The 17,311-nt window shown below is 40.9% G+C and overlaps 1 protein-coding gene across 1 annotated transcript in view; it reads right to left on the bottom strand.

The window, feature by feature from the left end:
* LOC124721883 (myotubularin-related protein 14) overlaps positions 1-17,311 on the bottom strand; it is a 148,374-nt gene that overhangs the window by 108,578 nt on the left and 22,485 nt on the right. Inside the window, exon 2 of the mRNA XM_047247033.1 lies at positions 4,273-4,329. Coding sequence (XP_047102989.1) covers positions 4,273-4,329 — 57 coding nt within the window. The remainder of the gene's footprint in view (positions 1-4,272; positions 4,330-17,311) is intronic.

Raw genomic sequence — 17,311 nt, 5'->3', positions numbered from 1 at the left:
GGTAGGGTGTTGGGAAGGTTAAAAGTCCACCGCAGAGCAGCTAAAATTGGGCAGTCCAACAAGAGGTGGACGACAGTCATACGGGAGCTGGAGCTACAGCAACACTGAGGTGGGTCATCGCGATGGAGGAGGTGACCATGTGTTACCCAAGTATGGCTGATGCGGAGCTGGCAAAGGATAACTGAGGCCCTGTGAGTGGCTCACATGAATGACCTCCACACATTCGTTGTCTCCCTGATAACAAACTGAGGGTGTGCCATTCAGTATCCCAGATCGCGAAAACTTTGCGGCGGAAGACCGATCGGAGATAAGTCTCTGGCATGCCAATCTCTGGAGCTGGCTTACCAGTAGCCTGTTGACCAGGCTGTCAGTAAGTTCATTGGCTGGTATCCTGACATGTCCTGGGATCCGAATGAAGGTCACTGAACATCCACTGTTTCCGAGGGCATAACGAGACTCCGGGATACTCATTACCAATGGATGTCGACAGAAGTACTGGGCAAGAGCTTATAGGCTGTTTAAGGAGTCACTACAGATGATGAAGGACTCACCAGCGCAGGAGTGGATATGCTGAAGGACACGATATATGGCTACCAACTCTGCAGTGTAAACACTGCCACCATCCAGCAAAGAGTGCTGTTCAGTATGGCCAACTTGAGCATAAGGGAAGCCAACAAGACCGTCGACCACTGATCCACCTCTGTAGACTATTTATGAGCCCTCGACCTTCCTGAGAAGGGAGGGATATTGCCAGCAGAGGGCCTCAGGTGGAGCGGAGCCTTTTGGGCCTTGCAATATCTCCAGCCAAAGCTGTGGCTGAGGTATGGACCATGTAGGTGTACTAAGTGGACTCACAGGAAAGGTGGTAGAAGAGAAGCGTCAAGCCCAGTATGAAGCAACTGGACACAGATAGCGAGGGGATTCCCAGTTCTGGGCCGACACTGTAGGAGATGGATCGCCATGTTAAGGAAAAGAAGATGGTAATTTGGATAATGAGGTGAACGATGAATGTGGGCGGTATAATTTGCAAGCAGTAGTTGCCGCCACAGCCACCATGGAGGAATGCCAGATTCCACAAGGTGGCTGTTCACAAGGCTCGTTCGGAAGGCTCCCGTCACGAGCCGACCACAGTGGGGGAGAGGGTACAGCAGATGCAGTGCGATGCTGAACTATACACCAGGCTCCCATAGTCAATACGAGACTGTACGAGGGCTTTGTACAGCTGCAGCAGTGTAGGATGATCAGAACCGCAGTTGGTGTTGCTCAGGCATCGAATAATATTAAGATGCCGTGAATACTTGCCCTTAAACTGACAAAGCTGGGGAAGCCAAGTTAAGCTGGCGTCGAAGACCAGTCCCAAAAAGCAGTAAGTCTCCACTACATCTAGTAGTTGGTCATCAAGCAAAAGTTCTGGATGTGGTTGGACAGTATGACAACAACACAAGTGGATGACACAAGTCTTGGCAGCCAAAAACTGAAAACCGTGAGTGAGGGCCCACGACTGTAGGTTCCCTACAGTTCCCTGCAGCCAGCATTCAGCCACAGCAAAAGAAGAGGAGCAGAAGGAAATACAAAAACTGGCAATTAAAAAGAGTGGGACACACAGGAAACAGCCCTGCAGTACCCCATTCTCTTGTATATGGAGTGCACTGTGGGAAGCACCAACACAAACTCTGAAAGTGTGGAGCGACAAAAAGTTCCACATAAAAATTGGGAGCAGCTCCTGCAGACCCCACGCATGCAGAGTGGCGAGGATGTTGTGTCACCAAGTTTGACAGGTCAAAAAAAATTGGCAATAAGGTGGTGTTGCCAGGAAAAGGCCGATCGAATGGCAGACTCCAAGTGGTCCAAGTTGTTGATGCTGGAGTGCCCTTGGCAAAAACTGCCCTGGGACAGAGCCAGAAGGCCCCCAGACCCCCTCCCCCTCCCCGCTTGCTCACTCTCTCTCTCTCTCTCTCTCTCACTCTCTCACACACACACACACACACACACACACACACACACACACACACAATTTGTAAAATCCAATCACTGTTTTAAGTGAACTGCTCATAAGTTTTACACCACCTACATATCCGCAAATGTGTGGGGGCTTACATTCAAGGGAAACAGGGAATAAAAAAAATAAGCCTTATGAAACAGTAAAATTTAACTTCACTAATAAATAAAAAGAAACAAAACCCAAAACTAACACACAATGTTCGGAACTGCATATCTGTGAAATCAAAATCTGCTTCTGGGTAACATTCAACACCTTGTTCCTCCACCTGTGCATTGTAGCATGTTTGTATCCTCCTTGAAAAACTGTCCAGGTGCTTAAGATATAGCTGTTCGAGCCTGTACCTCTCATCAACAAAAGCTCTCCGGAGATCATTCAGTATGTAAGGAGTGTTCTTGCGATAATGCGCTGGAAGTTCCAACAGGTCAAAGACAAGCTCAATCAGGGTTACATCAACAGATACTGCAGACCATTCCACTAGATCAATATCCAATTTTTGTAGGAAAGTGTTTACGAAGTGTGTGCAGTGCGCTTTTATGTAATGGGTTTCAAATATGAACCCTCACCACAATGTTGAGTTTAGGAGTGGACTATAGGTTGGAAGATTCTATCCTTAATACTGTACAGCTTACAAATTACTCTCTATAGAGATCAGAGTCAACTGACATCCATACACGTTAGTTAGTAGCTTGGTACACTCTTCTACAGCTGTAATGAGGCTTCAGACAAATCCTGCTCTAGTTAGTGAAGTGAACTAGATATCTTCCATTAAGCCACAATTTTCACACACCCCAGTACTAGGGGTATTTGTACCCTTATTTCTAATGGATGCCCGTAAGCCAAACTGAACATGTGGAAACGATTTGATACTGTTGAGTCACCACAGCCTTCACAATTACCTCTAAACATGCAGGGCTCAGTACTGTTGCATTCTCCTTAAGGTGAAGCCACAATTCATATGTAGCGATCATAAGCTGGTGTTGTTGAACCTCTGCGAATAGTCATGAGTGACAGAATGTTGGAATAATGTGGCTGTTGTGTATGCTCATTTGATGGGAAATTTGATGTTTTGGTAACCCCTATTGCAATGAAGTGACAATGCACATATGGCCTAATGACAATGAGTCATGCTGACGTACCGAGTAGTGTATACAAGCTGCATCATGACATTTTTGGTTGGGGACACAGTGTGTGTACTGAATTTCACTGAAAATACAGGTTTACTTTCACCCTTATTATACAAGTAACTGTGGATGGTTATTTTCTGAGGTCATAGGAAACAACTTTCCAATAAAAGGAATACAATCTGTGCAACTTACGAGAGAGATGCCAAATATTATTTGAGAAGTTTATATAGAGCCTTTTACACGTCATTACTGTTAAATGATATAATTTTCATTTCAATGAGCTGCACTTGCATGTCAATTCTAATGTCATGGTCCACACTGAACCCAGTAGGAACTGTTTACACTATACAGACCATAATTTCACATGCATACCATACCAGTTCTAATCCAGTTAATGTCTGTAAGCAATTTCTCTATTTTGTACACACCAAGTGGACAGTGATGGAAAGGAAGAAATGAATTAAACTTTTGTTCAACTGACAAACTTTCATACAGCACATTTATGCATGCCTGAATAATAGTGAACGTAAAGTGACACACGACTTGCCCAATACAATCCAAAAGCATTGTGTACATTTCATAGTTATACTGTGTTGGTAGCAATTGGCAAATAAAACTTCCAACATGAAGTCGACCAGCTCTGGACAGCCCAGAGTAACCAACAGAACAGACAAATGTGAATCAAATGGAAACAAAAAGAACTGACAACTGCTTCAGTCATTTTGACATATCTGGAATGCTGTTAGGAGAAATATGTGTAATGCTGGCACTGTTCTAATTAATCTCAGTAAGGGGTGGGCAGTTATAAAGCAGTCATTGATCAGTACAGCTCCCGAACACTTCTGGTGTCTTGTAGAACACTTGCTATAATGAATCATCATCAGAATGAAAGTGTGTACTTATGAGCTGCTAGAGAGGCTGCTCTATTCCAGTTGCTTACCAGTGTGTATCATACTCCAAATAATTTTATCATTAAATAAAATACCTGTATCCTTAAATTAAAGTATTATTTCAAACAGTAGATCGTACTTCGCCTCTAATATTTCTGCAACATCTGTACATATTTCAGCAAGCCAACATACTGCTGTGAACACATTCATAGTTTAATTCAATTACAATTTTATCATAAATGCATGAAAAACTTACAATGTAATGATAGTCCAACTCTATTAGTTTCAGGCACTTCTGCAAAATTTCTTGGGACTGAAAAAAATGACAAAATTTCATTATGAATAAAACTGACATGGTGATCTATTAAGCACATATGTCACAAAAAAATGTTTATACTAAGCAGTAAAAATAAATGCCAGTAAAATTAGAATCTTGAAAACTCTTTGAAGGGCAACCCCCCCCCCCCCCCTCCAACACACACACACACACACACACACACACACACACACACACACAGAGTCCAAAAACAATTGGTAAGTCTGGAAAACTTCTGACATCTCCAGCATCACATTAATCTTTGCCTCAATTAATTATCAGTATATTACACAACTTCAAGTAACTCCCTGTATGTGTACTAGCACCTAAAACTTAGTAAAAAAAGCATGTTTACCTAAAAGTAGCAGTGAAAATGAATATATACACAAGAAATAAATGAGCTTCAACATGAAACTGACTTAACAAAAATTACTGGGAAATTATTTGATTTACAATACACAAGATAATTAATATGGATTTGCAATAGGAACCCACAGCCAGGGAAAAGGGGTGAATTGTTGTGGGGAGAGTGAGGAGTTAGTTATCTGAACAGAATATTTCAGAGAGAGATTACCACAACATTAAAACTATCGTACAAAGCATGACAGGAAACACAACACAATAGAAAATGTTAGAGAAAAGTTTTGTGTTCGCATACTGGTGAAAGATAAAATGTAATACAAATTTTGGAAACAAAAGCTAAATGTTGCGCCAAGCAAACATCTCCTCTACCATAAATTGCTGCTTTACTTCTCTACATTAATATGGTTTTACTGATAACATATGAAGTTCGAGCTATAGTGAAACTTTATTCCTTTTTTATTGATATAGACTCACATTTACCAGCTGTACAACAAAAGAACTTTGTGAGTGCACTAGTAGGCATTTGTAGCACATTGTCCATTACAAGTGGGCTACATATTACCTTAAAATGCAATGCTGCAAAAAACTAAGGCAGATCTTTGTCTCAACGATCAAAAGAGTCATTTGTGTTTTCATAAATATTTTAAAATATTCATCAATATAACAACATGCTTCACCAAGAAAACATCACTGAAAATTTTTAAGGCTTTCGAAAAAACTTAAAGTACAACTTTCTGCTGACAGTATTCATAATGTAGGTGATACTGGACTATCTATACATCAAGGCAAAATTTCTTATGTAATTTGAAGATAAAGACAATGAGCAGCTCTTCTGAATAAAGATTAGAGTGTGCACCTATGCACAACATCCCTCAAGCATTAAGGCTACGCCACAAAGGGACACACAAAGCTTTGTCTACCAGTATTTTTAAACATGTCTCCAAACTCCACAGATATACTCCTGATTACCTTGTTGAACTAGCAGTAAAGAGAGAAAGGATATAGTGAAGACAGGTTGAGCCACAATCTAAGGTGTCTTTAAAATGTTAGATTTTAACTGTGCAAAAGACTGTAAGGACATATTGAAACCTTTCAGTCAGGTCATCAGGTGCACCTGGATACCTTAGAAAGAACATTACCTGAAAAAGGTAAGATTTTGAGTGAGAGCTTGGACTTGCACACAGTTTTAATTTGTCATGAAGTTAAAGATAGCAGTTTTTCTTTATGTTGATAGAGATGCCATAAAAACTACTTACATTCACGATTGTCTCTGGAGGTCTCATTCTTCCCTCACAAACGTAAGTCAAATGTTAATGAAGAGAGATCTTTGTAGTTCAGTCATCAGAGTCCACCCGTCAGGGAACATGCAAGCTGTCCTAGTCACAGATTGGCTCGCTAATTTGCTGGTGAAGTATTGTTTGAAGGAATGTCAGTCCTGTCGACTTTAGGCAAATATGATATTGTGTTCAGAATGTGGTGGTATTTTTATGGCTAGAGGAATATATTTGATATTATTCCACTTATTCCCATTGATCCCATGCACTTTAACCCTTACATAGGACCTTTGGAGGTAAATTTAAAATACTCTGGAACTGGGAAAATGAGAATATCTACTATATATAACCGTATACAGCAATCTGGAGACAAAGATAGGCATTACCAATGAAGTGCAGATTGGGAAAATCAGTCAACCGGTTTAGAATGACTGGATTATTTCCACAGGCAGGCAGTATCTTTTCTGATAGTGATGCCATAGTTTCTAAGACTGAAGCAGAGAAGCTTCATCTTCAATTCAGACCACCTTTCCACCTCCACAGCATATCCAAACCAAACCACAAAAACAGTTATTTTGAAATCACATCCCTTCTCATAAGTAAAATTATGATCATCATCAGAGTTTTAAGGCTAAAGGTTAACAGGTCTTTGGGTAAACTTCACAATGGGCCGTCCACACTCTCACCTCCAAATTTATGTTTGCAGTGCCTGTTACAAGGGGTCATGGGAAGCCATGATGGCAGAACACCTGATCTGAAAGGACAATAATGTAAATATGTTTACATTTTGATTGTGGAAGCTATATTCTGATTTTGTTGTCTCTAGGCATTTCTGTTATTGATATATACTAATGAGCCAAAACATTATGACATTAATAGTGTATTGGTCCAAGTGTGAAATGCAATACAGTAGTGATTCTACGTGTCATGGATTTGACAAGTCCTTGGTAGTTTTTCACAGTTATCTAACACCAGATGTCTACACACAAGTCATATAATTCACGTAAATTGCCTGCTGGCGTCTCAGATATGTTCCACAGGGTTCACATCAGGCAAAATTGGTGACCACAATATCAACACAAGTTCACTATCATGCTCCTCACATCACTGTAGCACAATTTTAGCCTTTTAACACTGGCAGTTACCATGCTGAAGTATGCCATTGCTGTCAGAGAAGACATCAAGCATGAAGGGACGCAGGTGGTCTGCAATAATGTTCACATGGTCTATGACTGTCATGGAATCTTCATCTACCACCACAGGTCCCATCCCATGGAAGACCATGCGAATGTACCACACAGCTTAATATTGCCCCCACTCGCCTGCATCCGTGAAGTGATATACATTTTGAGCAGCTGTTTGCCTTGATGATGGCAAATTCAGATATGACCTCCAACATAGTATAACAGAAAATGTGATTCGACAAATTTCCATTGATTCGTGGTCCAATCTCTACTATCTGCATCCATTGCAAACGTAACAGATGAAGAACAACATGATGACTTTGAAGAATACAGTGACCCACTGTTTAAGGATTTGTGGGAACCAAGGTCACGACCACCCATCAGTGGGCGTTTCAACTTTCATGGTAGGCAGTAGGTGTTTGGGGTTCTAAAAATTTTCATAAAATTTTGACAAAGTGTTTGGTAAGCATTTATTACAATATGCTTTAAACTGCAGTAGCTCTGTTGCTTGCAGCTGCAGCACAAGCAACTTAAAGGACCTGGCTGCATGCACAATTTACAATTGTTTCTTGCAAAAACATGTTCAGAAAACTAAAATTCTGCTTGAGCTAACAATATGATAAAAATGGAGCTGAAACAACATAATAATATACAGATCATTCTACATCTACACATCTACATTTATACTCCGCAAGCCACCCAACGGTGTGTGGCGGAGAGCACTTTTCATGCCACTGTCATTACCTCCCTTTCCTGTTCCAGTCGCGTATGGTTCGCGGGAAGAATGACTGCCGGAAAGCCTCCGTGCGCACTCGAATCTCTCTAATTTTACATTTGTGATCTGCTCGGGAGGTATAAGTAGGGGGAAGCAATATATTCGATACCTCATCCAGAAACGCACCCTCTCGAAACCTGGACAGCAAGCTACACTGCGATGCAGAGCGCCTCTCTTGCACGGTCTGCCACTTGAGTTTGCGAAACATCTCCGTAACGCTATCACGCTTACCAAATAACCCTGTGACGAAACGCGCCGTTCTTCTTTGGATCTTCTCTATCTCCTCTTTCAACCCAACCTGGTACGGATCCCACACTGATGAGCAATACTCCAGTATAGGTCGAACTAGTGTTTTGTAAGACATATCCTTTGTTGATGGACTAAATTTTCTAAGGACTCTCCCAATGAATCTCAACCTGGCACCTGCCTTACCAACAATTAATTTTATATGATCATTCCACTTCAAATCATCCCGTACGCATACTCCCAGATATTTTACAGGAGTATCCGCTACCAGTGTTTGTTCCACTATTATATAATCATACAATAAAGGATCCTTCTTTCTATGTATTCGCAATACATTACATTTGTCTACGTTAAGGGTCAGTTGCCACTCCCTGCACCAAGTGCCTATCCGCTGCAGATCTTCCTGGATTTCGCTGCAATTTTCTAATGCTGCAACTTCTCTGTATACTATAGCATCATCTGCGAAAAACTGCATGGAACTTCCGACACTATCTACTAGGTCATTTATATATATATTGTGATAAGCAATGGTCCCGTAACACTACCCTGTGGCACGCCAGAGGTTACTTTAACGTCTGTAGACGTCTCTCCATTGAGAACAACATGCTGTGTTCTGTTTGCTAGAAACTCTTCAATCCAGCCACACAGCTGGTCTCATATTCCGTAGGCTCTTTGTTTATCAGGCGACAGTGCGGAACTGTATCAAACGCCTTCCGGAAGTCAAGGAAAATGGCATCTACCTGGGAACCTGTATCTATTATTTTCTGGGTCTCATGAACAAATAAAGCGAGTTGGGTCTCACACGATCGCTGTTTCCGGAATCCATGTTGATTCCTACAGAGTAGATTCTGGGTTCCCAGAAATGACATGATACGCGAGCAAAAAACATGTTCTAAAATTCTACAACAGATCAATGTCAGAGATATAGGCCTACAGTTTTGTGCATCTGCTTGATGACCCTTCTTGAAAACTGGAACTACCTGTGCTCTTTTCCAATCATTTGGAGCCTTCCGTTCCTCTAGAGACTTGCGATACATGGCTGTTAGAAGGGGGGCAAGTTCTTTCGCATACTCTGTGTTGAATCGAACTGGTATCTTGTCAGGTCCAATGGACTTGACTCTGTTGAGTGATTTCCGTTGCTTTTCTGTTCCTTGGACACTTATTTCGATGTCAGCCACTTTTTTTGTTTGTGCGAGGATTTAGAGATGGAACTGTAGTGCAGTCTTCCTCTGTGAAACAGCTTTGGAAAAAGGTGTTTAGTATTTCAGCTTTACGCATGTCATCCTCTGTTTCAATGCCATTATCATCCCAGAGTGTCTGGATATGCTATTTCGTTCCACTTACTGATTTAACATTAAGACCAGAACTTCGTAGGATTTTCCGTCAAGTCGGTACATAGAATTTTACTTTCGAATTCACTGAACGCTTCACCCGTAGCTCTCCTTACGCTAAATTTGACATCAATTTAGCTTCTGTTTGTCTGAGACATTTTGGCTGCATTTAAATTTGCAGTGAAGCTCTCTTTGATTTCGCAGTAGTTTCCTAACTTTGTTGTTGAACCACGGTTGGTTTTTCCCATCCCTAACACTTTTACTCGGCACGTACCTGTCTAAAGGACAGGCACTTTCTCACATTCCATCTAAGATTTGGATGAAACTTGGCTTGCTTGATCCCATTATGGAGCTAACAGATAAGGAACCACACCAAATTTCCTTGTATCTATTTTATGGTACTTCAAAGTTAGGAAGTTATGCTGTTTTTAAAACTGTGATGGCCCAAAATGACACTTACCAATGTTCTGAAAATAAATTATCATTCCTTTATTTATTTATATGGAGTTTGTATATTATATAGTTTAAGGATTGGAGAAAAAAATATCATACCTTTAAATAAAACAATCAAGAATGGAAAAAATACACAGGGTGGTCCATCAATTGTGACCAGGCCAAATAAGCGTCAAACGAAAAAACTACAAAGAACGAAACTTGTCTAGCTTGATGGGGGAAACCAGATGGCGCTACGGTTAGCCTGCTAGATGGTGCTGCCATAGGTCAAACTGATATCAACTGCATTTTTTAAAATAGTAACCCCCATTTTTATTACATATTCATGTAGTACATAACGAAACATGAATGTTTTAGTTGGACCACGTTTTTCACTTTGTGATAGATGGCGCTGTAATAGTCACAAACATATGGCTCACAATTTTAGATGAACAGTTGGCAACAGGTAGGTTTTTTACATTATAATACAGGATGTAGGTACATTTGAACAATTTATTTCAGTTGTTCCAATGTGATACATGTGCCTTTGTGAACTTATCATTTCTCAGAACGCATGCTGTTACAGCACGATTACCTGTAAATACCACATTAATGCAATAAATACTCAAAATGATGTCCGTCAACCTCAATGCATTTGGCAATACGACATTCGTCTCAACAGCGAGTAGTTCACCTTCCGAAATGTTCGCACATGCATTGACAATGCGCCGACGCATGTTGTCAGGCATTGTCGGTGGATCACGATATCAAATATCCTTCAACTTTCCCCACAGAAAGAAATCCAGGGATGTCAGATCCAGTGAACATGCGGGCCATGATATGCTGCTTCGACGACCAATCCACCTGTCATGAAATATGCTATTCAAAACCGCTTCACCCGCAAGCGAGCTATGTGCTGGACATCCATCATGTTGGAAGTACATCGCCATTCTGTCATGTCAGTGAAACATCTTGTAGTAACATTGGTAGAACATTACATAAGAAATCAGCATACATTGTACCATTTAGATAGCTATTGATAAAATGGGGGCCAATTATCCTTCCTCCCATAATGCCACACCATACATTAACCCGCCAACGTCGCTGATGGGGAGATTTTCCAGTTCACGTTTTAGGACGGTGAATAACAGGAAGGATACGAGGAATGGGAATCGGGAAACATTCTCTCATTTTGGCCAACAGAATGGTGGCAAAGTCTTGAAGGATGCATAAACTATTCAGTAACCCCATGTTCTTTTGTATTTAGTGCAATGGTTACCCCAAAGTGCACAAATTGGAATATTTACAAGGTACATATCTTGATGCAATTAAATTTTCATCTCTCTCAAAGGATGCCAATTTACTCCTTGAATCATATTTCAAGTTGCACTCAGTGATCATTCTTCCTCCCGAGATCCCTAAACAGCCTAATCACTTCAAAATTATGGAAACTTATATTTCAAAGAAAGGTTTGAATTCTGCAAAGTGGTCTGCAAGGCCAGAATGTGTCAGACTTACTGACTCTTCTGAAATAAAATACAACTTAACTTTGGCGATATTATCATTACAAAACTGACACAAATTTGATGCAGATAGTACCTGGTTTCCTATGGGTCTTCATAAAATTTCTTTTGCAAATTCTTTTAACTGTCCTTCCTGTGCCCTCACAATCAGTTTTTTCCATGGCTGGTTACAAAGAATTACTTAGCACTGATATTATAATCATTTTGATGAAGTTGTAGGGCAGGGTGTGTAGCAACGTTCTGGCACACAAGGGCAGGGGGTGACAAAGGGAGGACTCCACCTCCACCCCGCATTCATGGGAGCTACCTCTGGTACCCTACAGCAGAAGTTGTACCCACCCATCTGTGTCGGGATTGAGAAGGGTTGCTGTTCCACATACGACTGAGCCGCCGAAGGTGGTGCAGATGTAGTTGATTAGTACGGTGGTGCGCCAAGCCTCTCTGAGTCTCAACCGTAGTAACGCATTGCCCGTGGATGGCAATCCCTGTAGCCTTACATCCATGATGGTTTTGCCCCATATGAGCACGCCCATACTGCTGATGCTGGCAAGTAGCACCTGGCGTGCTGGGTCTGGGCCTCCTTCGGCTGTGGGGCCAGAAGATGGAGGAGAGCACATGGCTACTGCCCACAGAGGAGCGCTTCACCAGGCTATGGTCGTTGGCAGGGTGATCCCGTAGGTGCTCAGAAACACAGTGAGCACAGTTGTGGTAGTGGAAAGTGCCTACTGCCTTTAACATTTGTTGGTTAAATGTACACACCATAAGCTCTGATTTGCCATTTGAGGACAGGTGAAACGGCAGATGAAATAGGTGCTTGATGCCATTGGAGGTGCAAAACTGTTCACAAGATGTCAGTGTAAATTGGGGCCCACTGTCCAACATGATGTTACGGGGAAGTCCTTAAATGTCTAGAATCTGGATGAGGGCACTGAGGATCATGTCATCGGCAGCAGTGGCGGGGCTCGTGGTGGTGGTGGTGGTGGTGGTGGTGGTGGTGGTCGCTATGCTGGCCACATGTGAGCAGTTAGAATAAGTGTCCATGACAATAAGCCACATAGAGCCCAGAAAGGTGCCAGCAAAGTTCAGGTGAATGCAGTACCAGGGACAACAGGGAGGGGGGAATGGTGAAAGATTGTGGAGTAGCAATCTGGTTCCGGGCACAAGCAGAGCAGTTGTGCACCACGGCCACCTCATCTTAGTTTAGTCCCGGACAGTAGACATGTCACCTTGCAAGGGCTTTCATTTGCAACATACCCCAGTGTCCACGATGGAGGAGTTGCAATATCTGAGGGTGCACGGTAGATGGGATGATGACACGATGGGTAGCTAACTCTGTGTCAAACAGGAGAACATTGGAGACATCCGGCAAACAGTGGTAGCGGTGAACCCAGGCCTCAAGTCCCAGATCGGCGGACTTCAAAAAATTTGTGGGCTACCCATGAAGCACATAGTGCAAAATGTGCCATAACACAGGGTAGTGGCGTGTATCTGCAGCCATATGAGTTGCTGTAATGGGAAATCTGCCCAAGGCTTGCTGTTGTTCCACGTAAATGTGGAAACATGAGACTTCCTGTGGATAAAAAGCCAGGGTTGGGCCCCAAGTGCTGACGAGCAATGGCATCTGCATTTGCTTGTTGCACTGTGGATTTGTACTTAATGGTATAATTGTAGGACCTGAGAAAAAACATTAAACACTGGAGCTGTTGTGCTGTCCAGGTTGGAAGCCAGGCCCAAAGAGTGCTTACAATGGTCTGTGGTCCTTAATGAGGGCAAACTTGGTGCCAAATAGGTAAACACGGAACTTCTTATTGGCAAAGAGGATAGCTAAAGCATTTTGTTCAATTTGTGAGTAGTTCTTTGAGCAGATGTCAGCGTCTTTCACACACGGACAATAGGCTGCTCAGTACCATCATCATTTCTATATGCCAGCACTGCGCCAGTGCCATAGGAAGAAGCATCAACTGCCAAAACCAGTGGACATGATGGAGAAAAGAGCATAAAGCAGGGTGTCAAGTGCAGCAGATGCTTCAGCTGTGTGAAAGTATGTTCACAGCCAGCCATTCACCTGTACTGAACGCCCTTCTTTGACTATTGATTGAGCGTCTGCATAATGTGGATAGCTTGTGGGAGTAGGAAGTTAGAATAATAATAATTCTCCTTTCCCAAAAAAGCCTGCAGTTCCTGTAAATCTTGGGGGCAGGGAAAAGAGCCAATAGCATAAATGTTGTCACCAGTGGGCTGGATACTGTATTTGTTGAACAAGTGTACGGAGGTATTCATTCCACTTGCTACTGGAGCGGAAAAAAAAGAAGCTTGCATTTGTGTAAGCAGCACTTGACCGCTGCATCACACAATGCAATAAAAAGGGTACAACAGTTGTGCAGATGGTCCTGATGCATAAGGCTTGTGACAATTACATTGTCTAGATAGCTGGTACAGGCAAGGATGTACATGGTTAAGTGTTCCAAGTACCTCTGAAACATCCCTGGAGTGGAAGAAATCCCAAAGGCCAAGTGTTTGTATTTGTATAGGCCAAAGGGAGTGTTAACGGCCATAAAGCATTGCGAGTCCTCATCTAGTAGGATCTGCAAATGTGTCGGCAAGGTCTGTCTTAGAAAAATATTCACCTCTGACAAGGCTCCTGCGGAGGCCCAATATACATAGTATAGGGTAGGTTTCAACTTGTGCCTGGGCATTGATTGTCGATTTAAAATCTCCAGATATCTGGAGAGAGTCATTGTGTTTCTTGACCCTACTCACTGACTGCTTTTCATATTCTACATTAATTGTCAATGTTGTTCTATTTCTTGTACAGATCTGAAGGTACAGTTAGTTCTTAAATAAGAGACCCACTTATTAACTGATGGGGTCAGAGAGAGATAGTCATAAGCCTTTCTCTCTCTCTCTCAAAATTTAGTTTCTCACTTAATAATGTCCTCTTCAGCTTCTGTTGAAAAAGTTCAGTCTTTCTTCAACAGATGGCAAGAAGTGCAGATTTACCTCCTGCATCTGGTGATATTTTCAAAAGATACAACATATCTCTTGCTATCGGGCTCTGATGTGTATGCAACAAACAGATGTCCAATAGGATACACAGCAGATGAATGGACAGAAACTGTAAAATAATTTATTAGTCCGAGTGATCCATTACATATACATAAATGTGTAAAAATCTACATCTACATCTATACTCTGAAAACCACCATGAGGTGCATGGCAGAGGTACATCCCCACTGAAATAATTATTAGGGTTTCTTCCTGTTCCATTCACATAACAAGCATGGGAAGAATGATTGATTGAATGCATATGTGCATGCAGTAATTATTGTAATCTTATCCTCACAATCCCTATGCAAGTGATACAGTAATCATTTAAAGCCGGTTCTTGAAAATTAGTTAACAGACTTTCTTGAGATAGTTTACATCTGTCTTCAAGAGTCTGCCAGGTCAGTTCTTTCAATACATATCAGTGACATTCTCCCAAGGATTAAACAAACCTGTGAACATTCATGCCACCCTTTTCTGTATACATTCAATATCTCCTGTTAGTCCTATATGGTATGTGTCCCACACACTTGAGCAATATTCTAGGATGAGTCACACGAGTGATTTGTAAGCAATCTCCTTTGTAGACTGATTACACTTCCCCAGTATTCTACCAGTATCTACCACCTGCTTTATCCATGACTGAACCTATAATTATAAATGCTTGTCACTTTTTTAAGTGCATTTCACCATAAATCCTTATCAATTCGTATTCTGAACTGTTTTCCAAGATGCAAGTCATAAGTCACTATTGATTACATCTGAATTAAAATGACTAAAATTAATACTATATTGCACAAAGAGAATTGAGTGTTCTACTACACTCTTTGCAAAGTATTAAACTATCGTTTAGAGAACAAAGAAAGTTTCTATTTTCTTTTAAACATTTGTAGATTTCCATGGAACTTTATAATTGCCATACCTAAAAAACTAATTACATGTGGCTGATGACTACATTCCTCCCTGACTCCAACTATTTGAAAAAAAAGAAAAAAATGTTGTTAATGATTCCTTCTGTTACTGTCTCAGAGTTAATTATATAACAGGTGTTTCATTTATCAAAAAATAGCAATTCTGCTTGGTGTATGTTAAGTTGGTCACTAAGGAGGCAACCCAAAATCTAGCTCTGTATGACTCCATTTGTCATTTTTACCAATCACTAATATTTCCTCCCTTTCCAGAATTATTAATCACCACTTTTTGCAATATTTTGGTTAAACATAGTTCAAACACTAAGTTTGTTACACTATTTGCTCTGTAAAACTTCTATACATGTGTCATAATCTATCAAACAAAATGCCTTTGACATAGTGGAACATATATGTTATTATTAAGGCTTGTAAAATCTGGTGAATAGCCATATAAAAAAGACATTCTCAGCCGAGCAACCCTTCTGGGGCCCAAACTGTGATGTACTGAGTAAACTGTGACACTACTCTTAAATACATTACTTCCTTGAATTTTTGGAAGAAAATGTGAGTAAAATAATTTTACAGTTATTTACATTTCTTCTGTCACTGCTTGTAAAGAGGTTTAACAACAGCATATTTTAATCTTTCTGAAAAAAATCCCTGTGTCTGTGATGCATTACACATTCCATCACTGATGTGACTTGATTAATTAGAACAACTCTTCAAAACCCTGTTCAAAATTCCATTTATACCACGAGAACTTCTACAATCTATTAATTTCAGTGAAGGATACTGGTGTTACAGCATGTGATTCAATTTTTGTGGGTTGAAATTTGCAAAATATGCCCTTGTTTCTGTTACTGAGCAGTTTGACCTAACTTTTGTTGCTACAGTTATGCAGTGGTTATTAACACCAATTGCAATTTGTAAATTATCAGTCACATTATAGTCATTCCGTTTAATTGAACTGCTATACTGGGGAATGTTTGGTGGTTTTTCCTCCTATTTCACAATATTCCACAGTTTTACTATGTCTTGTCATCAGCCACAATTCTGTTCCCTAGGTCTTCCCCTTCTGTACCATTATGGAGAGCAATGTCCAGAAAGGCAGTCACTCATCGAGTTTTGTGCTTCTCACAGAAAAGTGTTTTTTTTTTTTTTTTTTTTGCCAAGAGGCTTAGAACTTTTAGTATCCTAACTGTTTACCCACAATCTCATCACAAACAATTTGAGAAGTCTGTGAAAAGTTGTTGGATTGTTCAAGGTATCATGAAATACTGGTTTTCACATATCTTGTAATCAAGTTTCTGTTCAGGTTCACTGCAGACTATCTATAGCCTGTCACCATGAACAATCACCCTTCCTCTCTTACACAAAACACACCACTAATGTAAAACATCTTCACTGATCACATCTGGTCCACATACAACAAATTTTGCAATAAATGTCAATAGTTTTGAGTTCTTTGCCACTAAAAACCACATTACAGAATACATTTAACATTTGGTGAGATTTTCAATTACAACACTTATTTTCGATGAGTACAGTAGGCCAACCAATAGCAATGTGGCTTCCCTCAATACCGCAGCTTTCAGCACACTGACCTGCAACATGAGTCTATGGAGCAACTGATCAACCATACCCCCTTCCCCTCCCCTTTTCCTACTACCTCCAATGCTACATGAAAATTCATATTTTCTGGATAGCCCATGTACATATTATAATTATACTGTAAAGGATTAGACCTGAGTTTATCTCAGCATATATAATGTTCAAATAATGTACGGGAATGCAGCTAAGTGACATCATTGACAACCGCCGACATTTCTACAGGTGAGCACCCTGTCATTTTCAAGGCCAAACTGTAGAAAGTAAGTACTGTGCAAGGGAATTTA

Source organism: Schistocerca piceifrons, chromosome X, assembly GCF_021461385.2.
Source record: "Schistocerca piceifrons isolate TAMUIC-IGC-003096 chromosome X, iqSchPice1.1, whole genome shotgun sequence".
Classification (NCBI taxonomy): domain Eukaryota; kingdom Metazoa; phylum Arthropoda; class Insecta; order Orthoptera; family Acrididae; genus Schistocerca; species Schistocerca piceifrons.
The sequence above is the reverse complement of the archived record's forward strand: the minus strand, read 5'-3'. Positions and strand labels throughout refer to the sequence as shown.